The sequence below is a fragment of the Stegostoma tigrinum genome, chromosome 12 (assembly GCF_030684315.1).
Source record: "Stegostoma tigrinum isolate sSteTig4 chromosome 12, sSteTig4.hap1, whole genome shotgun sequence".
Taxonomy (NCBI): domain Eukaryota; kingdom Metazoa; phylum Chordata; class Chondrichthyes; order Orectolobiformes; family Stegostomatidae; genus Stegostoma; species Stegostoma tigrinum.
In genome coordinates, this window is record NC_081365.1 from 53,170,401 (window position 1) to 53,185,974 (window position 15,574).

At 38.0% G+C, this 15,574-nt stretch overlaps 1 protein-coding gene across 4 annotated transcripts in view; it reads right to left on the reverse strand.

Annotated features, from left to right (window-relative positions):
* igsf11 (immunoglobulin superfamily member 11) overlaps nucleotides 1–15,574 on the reverse strand; it is a 280,353-nt gene that overhangs the window by 164,092 nt on the left and 100,687 nt on the right. For 2 of the 4 annotated variants that reach the window (XM_059650329.1, XM_059650331.1), the window contains exon 1: nucleotides 12,687–12,786. The exons of 1 other annotated variant lie outside the window; for it this stretch is intronic. In XM_059650329.1, coding sequence (XP_059506312.1) covers nucleotides 12,687–12,762 — 76 coding nt within the window. In that variant the 5' untranslated portion in view covers nucleotides 12,763–12,786. Of the gene's footprint in view, nucleotides 1–12,686; nucleotides 12,787–13,395; nucleotides 13,591–15,574 lie in introns of those variants that run through there. One more of the 4 variants, XM_048540500.2, reaches the window with a different exon arrangement.

The window sequence follows — 15,574 nt, forward strand, 5'->3', positions numbered from 1 at the left end:
ACGGAAGTATACTTTCCCTGATCTGTTCTGCCCACATGCCTCATGATTTTCAGCAAAAATTGAAGTTGCTGGAAAAACTCAGCTGGTCTGGCAGCATCTGTGAAGAAAACAAAAATCAGAGTTAACATTTCAGGTCCGGTGACCCTTCCTCAGAACTGAATTTGATTATTTCAATTTTGAATATCTTCACAACATCTCACCTTAGCCTTCTCTTCTCCCAGGGGTTCAGATAACAATTTCCTAATATTTGATGACTACTTCAGTAGGGTAGGTTGGTAACTAAAAATATACAACATTGGTTTCACTTGATCAGGACTCCTGCTCACCAGAACTGAGATTCCTCCTCCATCTCTGATCCTGCAATTTCCCCAGGGATGATCAAGTATTTTTAAGAACTTTTGTCACAAATTCAATGGCAATCACCAGAACAGCTGATGTGTTTGCATTTGCAGATTGTGAAACTGTAACACTTATTCGTTCTATCTAGTGGAGCAGGAAAAATCAATATGATTATACTCTTAGAAAATAGAAATGTTGGGATAGCTTTGCTTGATTTTCAGATGACTTGCAAGGTTGAAAATTTTAATTTACAGAACTTTCTGAGGCAGGAAAATGAACAAGTTAGTTACTGCAACAGAGACCATGTCAATATTGAAGATTAGTCTAAACAGGTGGTTGAGAAGAATAAAATGAATACCGGAATACAATGTTCAGACATGAAATGAGCAGTACTGCTCACATAAAGCATCAACACCAACAAGAATCAGCTGGGGTAAATCTGCAGCTATGCTGTAATTTTAGGTGATTCAACATGAACATTTAACAATTTAATTTTTTTCTAAATCAACCTGGTTGGACATGTTAATGACACACTTCTGAACCAAGTGGAAGCGACTTTAACTTTTGGTCCAAAGAAGTGGAAACAGTAGCATTGCATACAAGAGTCATTTGACAATTTAACACAAATATTGTTTGCATCATTTTGATAATGAGCAAATGGTTAATTCAAAGCAAGGAGATTTAATAATCAAGTAATCAAGTGTTCCATTGCATTCAGGAGGTGGATATTAACAGGATTTTCAGTCATGCTCACATGTCAAGGGCTTGAGGTATAGTGGCAGTGTTTCCACCTATAAAACAGGCAGCATGGGTTCAAGTTCCAGAGATCTGAAAAAAAGGTCACCAGACCTGAAAAGTTAACTCTGCTTTCTCTTCATAAATGCTGCTGGACCTGCTGAATTTCTCCACTATTTCCATTTGTATTTCAGATTTTCACCATATACACTTCTGTTTTATTTTATTTAAGAACTGTGTCGTTATGAGCATGCATGTCAAGGGACCACATTCACAGCTTATCTAGAAAGAGTGTCACAGAATAGACAATAAGAGCCAGCTGAAACTAATTCATTTGTACAGGCAGCATAGCTAGTATCAACCAAAACGGCTTTCACCATTTCAAGCTTAAAGAGTGATCAGTTCAAAATATTAGGGAACCAAAACACATATGTATTAGGTTCCATTATCATGCAATTGGGTATCTACAATAAAACTGAGTATGATCACGGTAATGATGTTTCATAAATGCTGAAGCTGTTACTCACTTCATCTGATCCTGGCAGAGGTCATTTACACCCCCTTAAAAAACAATCACTTCCACAGAACATTAAATGTCAAGCTCTAACCCTTTTGCGAATAGTCAAGAAATCTTTGCTTCACCCGAGCTGCACACAGTCTAATCTTTATTTTTAGAAAGGATAATGAAACACTCCATCAAGTATATTCAGATTCCAATGATGTAGAAAATTTCCAATGCGACCAAAGAGACAATAATCTTTTGCCAAGGAAGATACTCGTCAGCAGTACTATACCATTAGTGTGATAACACTTTAGTCACCGAGGCAGAACATTAAACAGGAAATATTCCCTTCTGTTGGTCTACTAAGTGCAAAGTGGAAACTAATTACCATGGAACCTTTCAATACGTATCCTTCACAGTCACTACATTGATTCCATGCAATTTCATTTAAATTATCTTTAATATCCAGCTCTCCGCAAACGAAAGTTGCTATTTCTGCTTTCATCTTGAAGGCTTGCGAGCTGACGTGATTTTCTCAGACACGGCTGTCTTCAGTTGTTTTGAAATTCAGGTTTTGAAGACTGGAAATTAAATAGACGCCCTGACAGCATAGAGAACATCACCATCATCTAAAACTCACTGCAATAAAAAAAATGTACTGTAGCTTTCTGATTATCTTGTTAAAACATTTCGGAGACAAACAAAGATCTGCACTCGAGTTCAATTACTGTCAAATTTTGGATTTATAATATAAATGCAATGCCATAAATTCAGCGACAAATTTTACAGCACTCACTGGGTTCAATGTAAAATGAAATTTCTTCTGACGATACAACAGCAATCTAAAACTAAGTTAAAATCTATAAAACTTGTTATTTGTATTCATATTTCGAGAAACAGTCAGACTGAAGTTGCAATATTAACTGTCTCCACAGATACTGCCAGACCTACTGAGTTTTCCCAACATTTTCTGTGTTTGTTGCTTAGCCAGTACTCCCTGGAAGTTTTAAAAAAATCAAGGACAATATTAAACTATTAAATATAAAACATGTGGTGTGCCCACTTCAAGTCTTAAGTTCCAGATAAACGAATAAATCAATCCACAAAGACCAAGAGCGTCCTTTCCACTTGTTTCAGAGTGACAAGGACAGAAATTTGAGAAGTCATGATAATAAAATATGTATAATACATAGGATCAGGAATTATTCAGCTCTAACAGTTGGAACTGTCCCATTTCATTCGTTTCTTTCATATCTTGAATGTTGTCACCTCCATCATGTTGAAGGTCTTCATCCAAGAGTAGCTGCTGACGCCATCCACATTGTAGAAAATCACAAACTGATACAGCACATTCAAAACAAAAATGATTGTTCCAGGATGTTTTGGGAAAAGGTTCTACCAAACCTGTGGAGATAACAGTGTTACCACCTCAGAATGCTAACAGTCTGCTTAATGAGGGCTCCACTTGACCTGTACATCTAATTATTGCATAGATTTCTGGCCAATCAACGGATCCTGACAACCATCATTTGCCAAGGACAGAAGGGTGTCGTTTATTTTGTTACGGCACCCCACCAGGAGCTGTCAAAACCATTATTGTTCATTTGGAGAAACAAAACAAGTAGAAAAGATTTCTAGTGTCCTTGTTGCCAAGCACCCAGTCTATCACTTGCAACACACCTAAAAATGAGGGATGATAGTTTGGCAGAAATGATAGTCCAATTGCTTGGAAAGCAAAGAAAACTTGCACGACATAGTGCTGGTGGTCATACACTGTTGCCAACTAATGGAGTGATTCATGAAAGCGTTGGATTTGTCCCAAGGAACCTGTAGGCCAATGTGTGTACAAATCATGAGGACCTAGACTTGAGGGAAATCTATAATCTGAAGAAGAGTTTGCCATTTCCTTTTTTTTTGTGTGTGGGGATAAAACTGAAGTTTTTGCTTTTGTAAACATGGCCTCTGTAAATGCTCTAAGACTGATGTCACTAATATTCCCTGTAGTGGTCTGGAATTTTACATCAATAATTTGGGGTTTATTTCACCTAGTTGTCATCCTATTACTGGTCAATTTACAGAACAAGCTAAAGCAGAACCTATTTTAAAAATGCATAAGTAGTAGTTTTGAAATGTGTTCCAGACAACTGCATCTACTCCAGTCTGCTTATATTATCAACCAGCACACTGACTGTTTACTGTAAACTATTCTCTTGCCAAATATGCATATTTACCATATGCATATTTGGACTAAAGACTATGCATTAAAAATAGATGAGATGCTTTATATTCAGTTAAAATAACCAAATTATTTAAATCAGCTCAATAATACTCAGTTTATAATTTACACAAAAATTCAGCTTTGTTTTTGGTTTATTTTATTCCATGATTGGAATAAATAGTTCTGCTAATGCTAATTCAAGGGATTTTTTTTTTTAAAATGCCATTCTATGTGCACTCTCTGCTCCATAAACCACAGGTATTGCACTTAAAAGACCAAAATTCTCATTCAAATAACTTTTACAGCTTCAATAGAATTTGAGATTCCTATTATCCTGGCAGTGTTCAGGGAACATCAATTTTCTGACTGGTGGGATGCCATGGTTCATCAAGTTCACTCATTAAAAAAGTTATTCCTTAAAATATGCCGCTTTAGTAATGCATACAATTCTTGAGATGCAGTAACTCTTCTAAATAATTTGAAGAATCATGAAATTCTGCAGCCATAATCGTAAGATTTTCTACCTTTTTAAAATTTAAAAAAAGGTTTTGTGATTCTGTTCCCATACAAAAGATCATTTAAAGGAACAATGAATCAATTAATTAAAAACGTGTTTAACTACTTCATAACAGAATTGAATAAGTGATCAAAAATGACCCAAGCCTAACAGCTTAACGCCAAACAGAAGGGACAATGGATACAGCATATTGGTACATGAACTTTCTTTCACTCAGGTTTTTTAGGTTCAGAAAATTGTCTTATCATTGAAGACTAATGGACACTTCTGCCCCTAATATCTGAAGCCTAGATCAGTAAAGCATCCTGGACAGAATGGACAAACATCTTTGTCCAGCAGAAATCTTGAATTGAAAGAGAGATAAAATTTGGGCTGCTTCAAATTTTGTCCTATATCTTAGCGTTCACAGCTCAAAATTGCCCCCTAGTGTGGCTCTAGAGTGGCAATTTTGTTAATAACAAACTGAAAACGATACTGAATGAGGGGAGCTAAATTATACATGTGTCCAGACATGGGAAATTTCTCAACTGTTTGTTTAATTAAAAAAGCAGAATTTATATGTGTGCCCTCACTCCATCACAGGAACGATTGTAGATTTCTTGGCACTATACACAAGTTGTATATAATTTTTTTTTAAGAATTTTAAGAGGTCAAAGCACGGCACATTGTGTTGAATCATTCTAATTAACTGCACAAGTCACAACTAAAATTTTTTGTTGATACTAAACTGCAGGCTCTTTACCCATCAGTGGGAAAGATCCATCTTTGCGATTATTGGTTAGCGTATGTAAAACAAAATGTTGTGCATAAGAAAAGAGTGCCATGTTGCATATGCTGCTCCAGATTTACTCAATAATGCAAACAAAGTACATCCAGAGGACCAAAATCTCTCGAATTCCACTGAATGTTGCTCCAAAAACAAAAACAGAGTCCTTGGTGGAGTCAACCTGAGTTCAGTTGGCAGAACCTCCACCAGAGTCACAAAATTGTGGATTTATGTCCCACTCTGCAAACATGGAGTCAGTGGCATAATAGTGATGTCAATGGACTGGTAATTCAGCAGCCTAGACTATAGCTGAGGACATGGCTTCAAACGCTGTCACGCTAAGAGCATGTGAATGCAATTAACTAATGCTGCAATCGAAAACTAGTATCAATTTTGTATGGTCACTATTGTTATTGTAAAAAGTTCATCTGGTGCACCTCATGCTCCTCTATGGAATTCCTTGCCCAGTGAAGTAGTTGATGCTACTTCAGTAAACGCTTTTAAAGCTAAGGTAGATAATTTTTTTGAATAAGGGAAGTAAGGGATATGGTGAGAACGCGGGTAAGTGGATCTGAGTCCACGAAAAGATCAGCCATGATCTTATTGAATGGTGCAGCAGGCTCAAAGGGCCAAACGGCCCACTCCTGCTCCTAGTTCTTGTGTTATCTGTGTTTGGGAAAGAAATCTGCTGTCCTTACTTGGTCTGGCCCACATGCAACTCCCAAGCCACAGTAAATGCCCTCTGAAATAGCCTAGCTGGCCATTTCATTCAAGGGCAATTCAATAAAGGCAACAAATGCTCACATCACATTATATTAAGAAATGAAAGCAGTCTATACCACACTCCAAATACCTAAGGAGTGTTACACTGTCATTCTGATGTCACCAAGACTCCATCTGCCTTCTGAGTTGGACATAACATGACACTAATGTATTATTTCAAAGGAACAGTTGGGAAGTTACCCCATAACTGATCAATATCCATCCCTCAAATCAATTTCACAACAAACATGTTACCTGGTCATTACTACATTACTGTTTGAGAGAACATGCTGCACTCAAATTGACTAGTATTTCTGATATTACAATAGCAACTACAATTTAAATATACTTTGAAAACACTTCGCTACATCCCAAAGTCACAAGTCATACTCAATAAATGCGAGTCTTTATTTCTATTGCTGAAATTTTCATAAGTTTCTTAATACACTAAGCAACTTAAGTGTACATGGATGTTGTGGAACATTGAGAAATTTTTTTATAAAATACTACAATATATGTGATAACTTGTATGATCCAGAGAAAATATTCTTCCAATAATTACAACAGGCGTTGCAACACCTTGGACCCCTTTTCACTTTGCCATTTGCTTACCGATACGTGACACATCTCCAAAAGGTGCTATTTCCAGTAAGAGGTGCAGCAAGGAGTGCCATGAGGACTGTATCTAACATCTATCATTGGGCCTCCAGCTCCTGTAACAATACTTCCAAAAGTGCTGCTGGAAAATGACTATCTTTTATTAATGCTACAATATATGTTTCCATCAGCAAATACACAGTCGATTCTAGAGAAAGCAAACAATTCAAATAAAATTAAACATCACCCACAAGCTGATGGTGACAGCATCTAAATATTTAACTGCATTAAAAATGCAGCAAATCTAAAATGTGCAAATCCACGGTCACTATTTCATTCTAAATACACGTCAACTGTGTCTCGATTTTTTAAAATAGATTCTCCACAGTGTGGGCAGGCCATTTGGCAATGGGTCCATAGCAACCCCTGAAAGGGCATGCCATCCATTCCCATTCTCCTAATCTATTCCTTTCACCTTGTATTGCCCATGCTAACGCACCTAATCTACAAATCCCTGAACACTATGGGCTATTTAGTATGGCCAATCCAACTAACTTGCACCCCTTTTGACTGTGGGAAGAAATCAGAGCACCCAGCACAAACCCACACAGACACGGGCAGAATGTGTAAACTCCACTCACACGGTTGTCCAAGAGTGGAATCAAACCCAGGTCCCGGAGAGGCAACAATGCTAACCACTGAGCCACTGCACTGCCCCTTCTTCACTTGTGGGCCAAAGTAAGTGCAGATTTATTTGGTAATGCCTAAACAAAGATGAAATCATGCTGTCACTTCAGATGCGTGATCACCTAACTGGGTGCAAATTAGGCCGTTTTGAGCTAGGTATTCCCTAAAATTTCTGTGAAAATTTATTTTGTGCATCAGCAAATTCAAAATCTGCTATGAGCAAGCAAAGGCTGCACGGCAGAGCATAAGCATACTTGGCAAAGTTCTAAACATTGCCGTGCTCCAGTTTCAAATGCATATATTGGGTGTGAATCCCATTCAAAAAATATTTTCCATTCCTATCTCCTTCTTGAAGACATGCTTCATACATGGAGCAATTACAGGTTTATTAATTGAACATTATTTTAAAAAGCTTGTAAATAGGTCATTGAGCATCTAACACAGAAACAGAATGCCTCAGTGTACTCAAAATAGTTTTCATCTGTACAACTTCGAGTAGACACTGCTACAACTATCACATTACCATCTTTACTCAAAAAAAATGACCTTTTCAAACTCCACCAACCCTCTGTCTTTCCAAGCAAAAAAAAAAACAAATCTGAGACTGTGGCTCTCAGCTGATTAGATAAATTGATTTAGTTGAATGCTGCTATTTCTGTGCACAGGTAGAACGGGATGCTGGGAACTTGAGGGGGTGTTTGGAGACAGAATCAAGGTAGTAGTGAGGAATGGCCTAGGAGTCAGTGAACACAGTCTACAAAAGTGAGTTATAGTAGCATCCACTGCGATAACTTGTATTTGAATAACCCCTCACACAGCCTAATATTACGGGAATTGCAAGTGAATGTACAAAGATTACTCACTGTAATTTTAGAAGGAAAATAACAAAACAGACTCAAACACCAACAGCATCTGAATAAGTCAGTTTTTGACAATTTGCTTCATTCCCCCAAGGCAAATTAATAAAAATGAATGAAGTGCAGAATTTATTTTTGACAGGAATGCATGAGGTCATAATTGGAAGAGTTGTCAGAAAATAGCAGGGGTGGAGGAGGCTGCAGAGATAGGCAGGGGAGATGAAAGGATCTGTGAAGCAAAAACGTTTAAATTCTCAGTGTAGATCGGCACACGTAGGAAACAACAGTTGCGTGGCATTTCAGCACACATACAGTTTAGCCAACACAACTTGAAGTTGAATTGTTTTTTTAAAATAAAAAGTTAAACTTTGTGACCATAGATTTCCACTTGGTTGTCATATATATCCAACCAAATATGTACATGGAATGTAATATTATCTAGATAGATGTGTGCAGAGTTTTAACAGATGACAAATATTGTGACTGTAGAACCATTGAAGGAGGACTGGATCATGTTTACTGATTGGAAAGAATAAGTAGCTTACATGTTCAGACCAGAAATGAGAAAAGTATAACACAGGAACATAAACTCATAGTCCAAACTCAACAGCAAGTAGAGCAACCTTATTACTTTTCTATAATATTGGTCACAAAAAGAAGCATTTTATACTGGTTCAGCCTTCTCTTGTGCACTTCTTTCACAACGTCATTCTTATAACCATAGCACTAGAGTGCTTCAATATTCTATCCTGAAATCCTTCATACGTTATAAGACATAAAATGTTAAACTAGCTAACTGCAAAGTTCATAAAGCATGAAGTAGATATGACCGCTACTTATTCCAGTGACTCATCAATTTTCAATATAGACCTAGGATACAATTACTGTCATTGACCTTTGCCGAACATTACTATTCTATAATTACATAATTAATATTAGCATTATTTTTATATCATTTGAATATACCAGTGGAAACAGTGAAAATAGCAAATAATACACATGTATACTGATTGTATCAGCGATTGCAAAGACAGAAAATAAGGGCGGACAGAAAATGGTTAATCCAAACTTTGCAAAAAAGTTTAAGTTAGGCATTTTAAAAGAGAAGCACTGTTCTGTTGGACCATGTGTCCCAAAAGAAAGACTGGTAGAAGCAGAATCCAGGATTGCCACTGGAAAAAGAGGGGAAATGAATAAATTATTTATTGTCAGAATATTTAAAGGGTATGATAAAAGGGTAAATGTTTCTTCAGTGGTGCTTGGATAAAATGATCTCTTTTTCAATGCTGTAGGTTTTTTTTGCAAAAATTATGATAGAAAGTCTATCTTGATGGGGAGGGGAGGAGGAGATCATTTTCCAAACTTCATTTCACAGACGTTACAAGCATATAATTTTTTCTGAATTTCAGTATTGACTAGATCTCTTGTTCTAAAAATATTTAGTTTATCTATTCACCATCAAAATACATAGAATTTCATTAACCAGTCTACGTCCCTTCATAAACATTTTGCATCCTCTTTCAAAATTAGGTGAGAAAATAAGAAAGTATCAGCAGCAACTTGGATTGATTGTACTCAGACACTTGGTCTTCTTAGATAATAAACAGCTGCCAAGTTCTGCACTAGTTACACTCTGCATGTGAATAATTGCACAGGTATACCTGCTTGGTTTGTTAACCAATTCCAAATTCATATGTACATGTTTCGTACTTCTATAAACGCCAAATCTAGTATAACCACCTCCTGTGTTGAACCTTGTCAAATTCATTCTAAAAATCCGTGTCCATTTCATCTCTCTCTTACCTACAATGTGGATTTTACCCTCATATTTGTCAAGATCTGTCAAATATGATTTCCAATTCATAAATCCATGCAGAATGTGTCAAATTGGGATTTGTCAAGTGCCCTCCTACCTAAACCTTAAAACCATATCTTAAAAGCACAAGTTAGAAATCATCAAACCAGTGAGGTTTAACTTTTAGTTCGGTTAATTTCTCCAGTGCATTCACGTAATACATCAGGTTCTCCTCTGTGGGGAAAAAAAATCGAAGGGTTCATGAATATTTCCAACATATGATTTCAGTCTTTTGAGAAGACAGTCACAATATTTAACATCTCTGCCATGTCCTTACTTCCCAAATAAATACTACCTCAGGAACCCACATTTACCATCAATCTAATTTTATTCATTAACTTGTCAAACACTTTAGAACGTTTTTAAGCTTCTTGCTAATGTATTATCATATTCTACTTTCTCTCGCTCTATCAATTTCTTGATCAGCCTTTGATTATTATAAGTGTTTTCCAATCCTCAGGTTTACTGTGCAGCCCTTCAACCCTGTAAATCATGAATCTCTCTGGTTGGCCAAGATTATGCCAGTTCCCCAGTGGAGTTTTTAATTCTCCAAAATGAAAGGTGTATTTAACAATAAAGAAAAAATAATTCATAATTAAAATATCTTATGGTAGATAAATAATGGTAATTAAATTCCCTCTGTACCTCAGTCAATTCACCCCTCATTACTGGCTTTAAATTTGAACCCTCAATTCAGACCTACCTATATTTCCATTGAACTGAATACAAAATGCTGTCATATTGCAATCCCCTCCTCGGAGAACCCTTTACTAACCCACACAGTCTCATTACACCATATTAGCTCAGAAGGAGCCTCTTGCCTTGTTGACCCCTCAGCTGACAGGGTAGTAGGGGAATGGAACGCTTTGCCTGCAACGGTAGTAGATTCACCAACTTTAGGTGCATTTAAGTCATCATTGGATAAGCATATGGACGTACATTGAATAGTGTATGTTAGATGGGCTTCAGATCGGTATGACAGGTCGGCACAACATCAAGGGCCAAAGGGCCTGTACTGTGCTGTAATGTTCTATGATCTATAGATCACTGTTCAGGAAAGCTGTGTTGAATGCAACGCACTAACTTATCCTGCAAAATACGTTGGCCAATTTGGTTTACTCCTAGTCTATAAAAGTTTCACATCTCAGGTAAGGGGTGTAGCTAGCTCAGTTGTCTGGACAGCAAGGGCTCAATTTCCACAGCAGCTGACATTACCATGAAGACTTTTCTTCTCAACCTCTTCTCTCACCCGAGACTTGGTGACCTTCAGGTGAAACCACCACCTGTTGCCTTCCTCTATTAAGAGAGCAGCGCCATGGTCTGGCAAGACTATGGTGGCTTCACGATCTAAATACTAAAATCTTCCAGCCCTTACGACATTGTTGAATACTCCTGATTAATATTCTGTTCAGAGTTGTTATCAATGTTCAAGGGCCTATAAACTACTCCCAAAAGTGTGTTCTGTCCTGGGTTTGGGTGGAGATAAGCAACAACAAATTCCATAATTAACTCTACTTGACTAAGTTATTTTCTTCAGAATACTTTATGCATTCAAATATAGCACCTATCATTTTATCATCATCCCCTGCCCACCCCCCCACAACCTTTGAGAGACTTTGGCCACTCATACTCTCTTACCACGACTAACCCTGCCCTTTCTGACAATCTACTTGATTTTACCCAAAACTCTATCTGCAAAGTACGTGGAGGACTCGGTCTGCAAAGGGATATAGATAGTTCAAATGAGTCTGGCAGATGGAGTACAATTTTCAAAAATGTGAAGTCATCCATCTTGGTAGAATAATAGTAAAAAGGACAATGACTTAAATAGTTAAAAAAAATTGCAGCATTCTGGTGTACAAAGAGGCCTGGGTATCCTTATACATGAATCACAGAAGGTTGGTTTGCAGGTACAACAGGCAAGTAAGGCGGCAAATAGAATTTTGTCCTTCATTGCTAGAGGGACTGAGTTAGAAAGCAGGGAGGTTATGTTACAGCTGTATAGGATGCTGGTGAGGCCACACCTGGAGTACTGTGTGCAGTTTTGGTCTCCTTACTTAGGAAAGGATGTACTGGCACTGGAGAGGGCACAGGGTAGATTCGCTAGGTTGATTCCAGAGCTGAGAAGTTTGGCCTATGAGAAGAGACTGAGGAGACTGGGATTATATTCATTGGAATTTAGCAGAATGTTGAGGGGGGGGGGGGATTTTATGGAATTTATAAAATTATGAAGGAAATCGATAAGATAGAAGCAGTGAGGATACAGATCTGGTTGAAACTAAAACAAGAGTGTGTAGACTCAAAATTAAGAGGGCCAGATTTAAGACTGAATTGAGGAGGAACGTCTTCAAGGGTTGTGAATCTGTGCAATGTCCTGGCCAGTGAAGTAGTTGAGGCTTCCTCATTGAAGTTTTTTTTAAGAAAACAAGCTGAGGCAGATAATTTTTTGAACAGTAAAAGAAATTTAGGGTTATGGTGAGAGGGTGGGTAAGTGGAGTGAGGCCATGAAACGATCAGAGTGGACTCAAAGGGCCAGATGACCTACTCCTGTTCCTGATTCTAATGCTTAGTAGTCCTGAAATTTTCTGAAGACTCTCTGAACCTTTCATTATAAAATCATCTAAATTGTGTCAAATACTTACTTTTGTTGCTTAAATGAGAGCACAGTGACAAAATTGTTACAGTTCTAATTCATCTGCCAAAAATGCATATTTACACAGACTAAGAATAACTGACATACACGTCAACCAAAACTGCACGTAATTTTTAAAAAAATATTGCAAACCAAAACTGTAAAAACTAAGATACTCCAGAATATATTTGACAACGGTATGCAATTTCTTGTACTCACTTTCTTTTCTTACTATGCGTTTAAAGATCTTCAAAAGTATGCTCCTCTCACTCTCTTTCTCGTCAACTACTTGCATTAAAAGAAAATTAGAATTTCTGATTCAAAGTTATGTCATTAACTGCGATTGCCAATTCTGGACAAAGCCTGGGAAACACGCAATCTCTTTAAATACATCGGATGTTTTAGCGCTTCCATCTTAGCAAACATGACCTACATTTGAAAACACATTTCATGCAGTTTCTGACTATTCTTTCAGAATCATCAGTAACGTTGTTTACACTTGTTTCCGGTCACACATATGCAAACAATCCTACAAATCGTGAACACGTCTCATATTTATTATTGCACTGTTCAACGGGTAGGGCCAAAAGCTAGTAGTACTGTGTAAATGTGTGATTCTTTACTGACCAGTTCGCTTGCTCTACCCACTTTGTATCAGTTACCGGTACTGATATTAAAAGCAACACTCTCCACTTCTAACACATTACAGTCTGCAACAGACCTCTCTATCCAATCACCGCTCGGTGTTACTTCCAACTAACAATCGAGTCCAAACCACAAAACAACAAACATAATAAAAGAAAATGAAAGAACCCGTTAAGACCTCATTAGCAAAGTGTTTTGTTAACTCCCAAAGTTAACTTTCTCCCAACTCTGTGTTGATACTTGAGACGCACGTTCCTTTAATATATTAACGTTTAAGTCTTACCTTGGAAACAAATTAACGCAAAGCAAGGAATCCACAGGTTCCAATGACACTGTTTCAGCACCATCTTGGGACAAGGTTTCGGGGAAGGCAGAAGAATGAAACAAGGTGGGAGGGGTGATACACCAGTCTGCAGTGCCGAAATGTTGCCCTGGGTTTCTCGGAGTTAATTTCAGCAGGTTGAAGCTGTTCCCAGAGCCGGGCAAGAAGTGAGCTCCACTGCCCGAGCCTCACGCAGCCCTTGATTGACAGCCGCTCCCAGGAACCCAGGCTTCCATTCTCTAGCGCTGCGCCCTCTGCTGATCTGTCCCCGCTTGGGCTAACCCAGTCTCATTCATTCAATATTTCCCATATTTTTACCACTTGGAAATGCAACCGGCACTTCAGTGCCACCCTTATACACATCGCGGGCGTTGAAGTATCTCCTGTCCCAGTTGTTACACAAAGAAAAAAAGTGGCCTTGTGGAACGACTTACCAACAACAGCTTGCATTTAGATAGTGCCTTCAGCACAATGGAACATCCCAAGGTTTTTCACGTATGCTTTATAAAAGCAAGAAACCCGGATAAGAAGGCATTAGGTCAAAAGACCAAAAGCTTGTTCAAAAAAGGTAGGTATTAAAGTCGAACTTAAAGAAGGAAAGCGAGATCGGGAAAGAATATCCTCGAGCCTGGGAACTGAACGAACAGGCACCAAAAGCAGAGCGGTTAAAGTGATGGATACTCTCGAAGGTGGCTTCTCAAAATTGATGTCAAGACCCCAATGTGGATTCAGAGCTGACATTTTTGGGGTCGCAAGCTGTGTGCAAGTTTTAACACTTATGCTCCCTCTCTAGCAGGTCCTCAATCTCTCAGTTCTCACAGAGCTCGGATAATTTTTAAATATCAAAATTGGGTCACAATGAGGAAAATCTTTGGGAAAGACTGGTCTAGAGGCTAGAATTAGTAAGCGTAGACATCTGAGGGCTGATGGAGATCATAGTAACGGGGAGAGGTGAGGCTATGAAGCAATTTGAAAACAAGGATGAAAATTTTTAAATTAAGGCTTTGCTTGACCAGTTAGCCAGTGATAGTCAGCCAGCACAGGTTGAAGTAAATAGAACTTCATGTGATCTAAGAGTCGATAATAGCGTTCAAATGATCTCAAATGTACAGAGGGTAGACTAGCCAGGAATACATTGGAATGGTCAAGTACAAAGAGCAAATGTATGAATGAAGTTTTCAGTAGCAGATGAGCTGAGACTGGAATGCAGTCAAGCTATGTTACAAAGGTAGAAATGGGAGGTCATAGTGATGGTTTGAATATAAGATGGCAGCTCATCTTACAATCAAATGTGATGCCAAGGACGGGAATTGACTGTTTTATTTTCATACTTTTGCCAAGGACAGAGATGAAGTCAGTTTCCAGGGAAAGGAGTTTGGAACAGGAATTGAAAATAATGGTTTCTGTCTTCCCAATATTCAATTGGAGGAAGTTTCTGTTCCTCCAGTGTTGGACTTTAAGTATGCATTCTGATCACTTCAAAGGAGCGGGAGCAAAGGTGGTGACAAAGAACTGGATGTCACCAATGCTGTTCTTTCAGATGGCATCACCAAGGAACAAGAGGGAAACAACAACAAAGACAGATCCTTGTCACTGTGACCAGACACAGATAATACTGTCCATTTTTATGTTTTTGTTTTTAAAAGTAGCTCTGGTCACTGCTGAGACTGTACTACCCAAACATATCTAGGACAAAATCCAGTCCATTTCTTCAAGAATGAGTGGGAAACCCGCATCACGTCATCTGAGAAAAGCCAACTGAACAAAGTGCTCTTAAGGAAATTGACTGTTCAGCATCAGACCAATCCTGCAATTTAAAGCCTTAGATTAGCTTCCCTTATATAAAGAAAATGGCACTGGCTGTGTTCTATCCGAATACAAGAATGATGCATGGGTTTTACTGTTTATATTTATCATGTGATCTTGTAAATCATTGCCACCAACCCCTAGCAAGAGACCCATTTCTTAGAGTTGTTATCTACAGGTTATTTGAGGAATCCATTTTGAAGGATGTAAATTTAAATGTTTCACATTAACAAATTGCAAATGACCTCTTTATAAGCTAACATATGGTAAGATGCAAAAGTGTCATGCAGCTGAATAGGTTGTTAGCTCCTATGTGGTATAGTGTTGCAGTGGT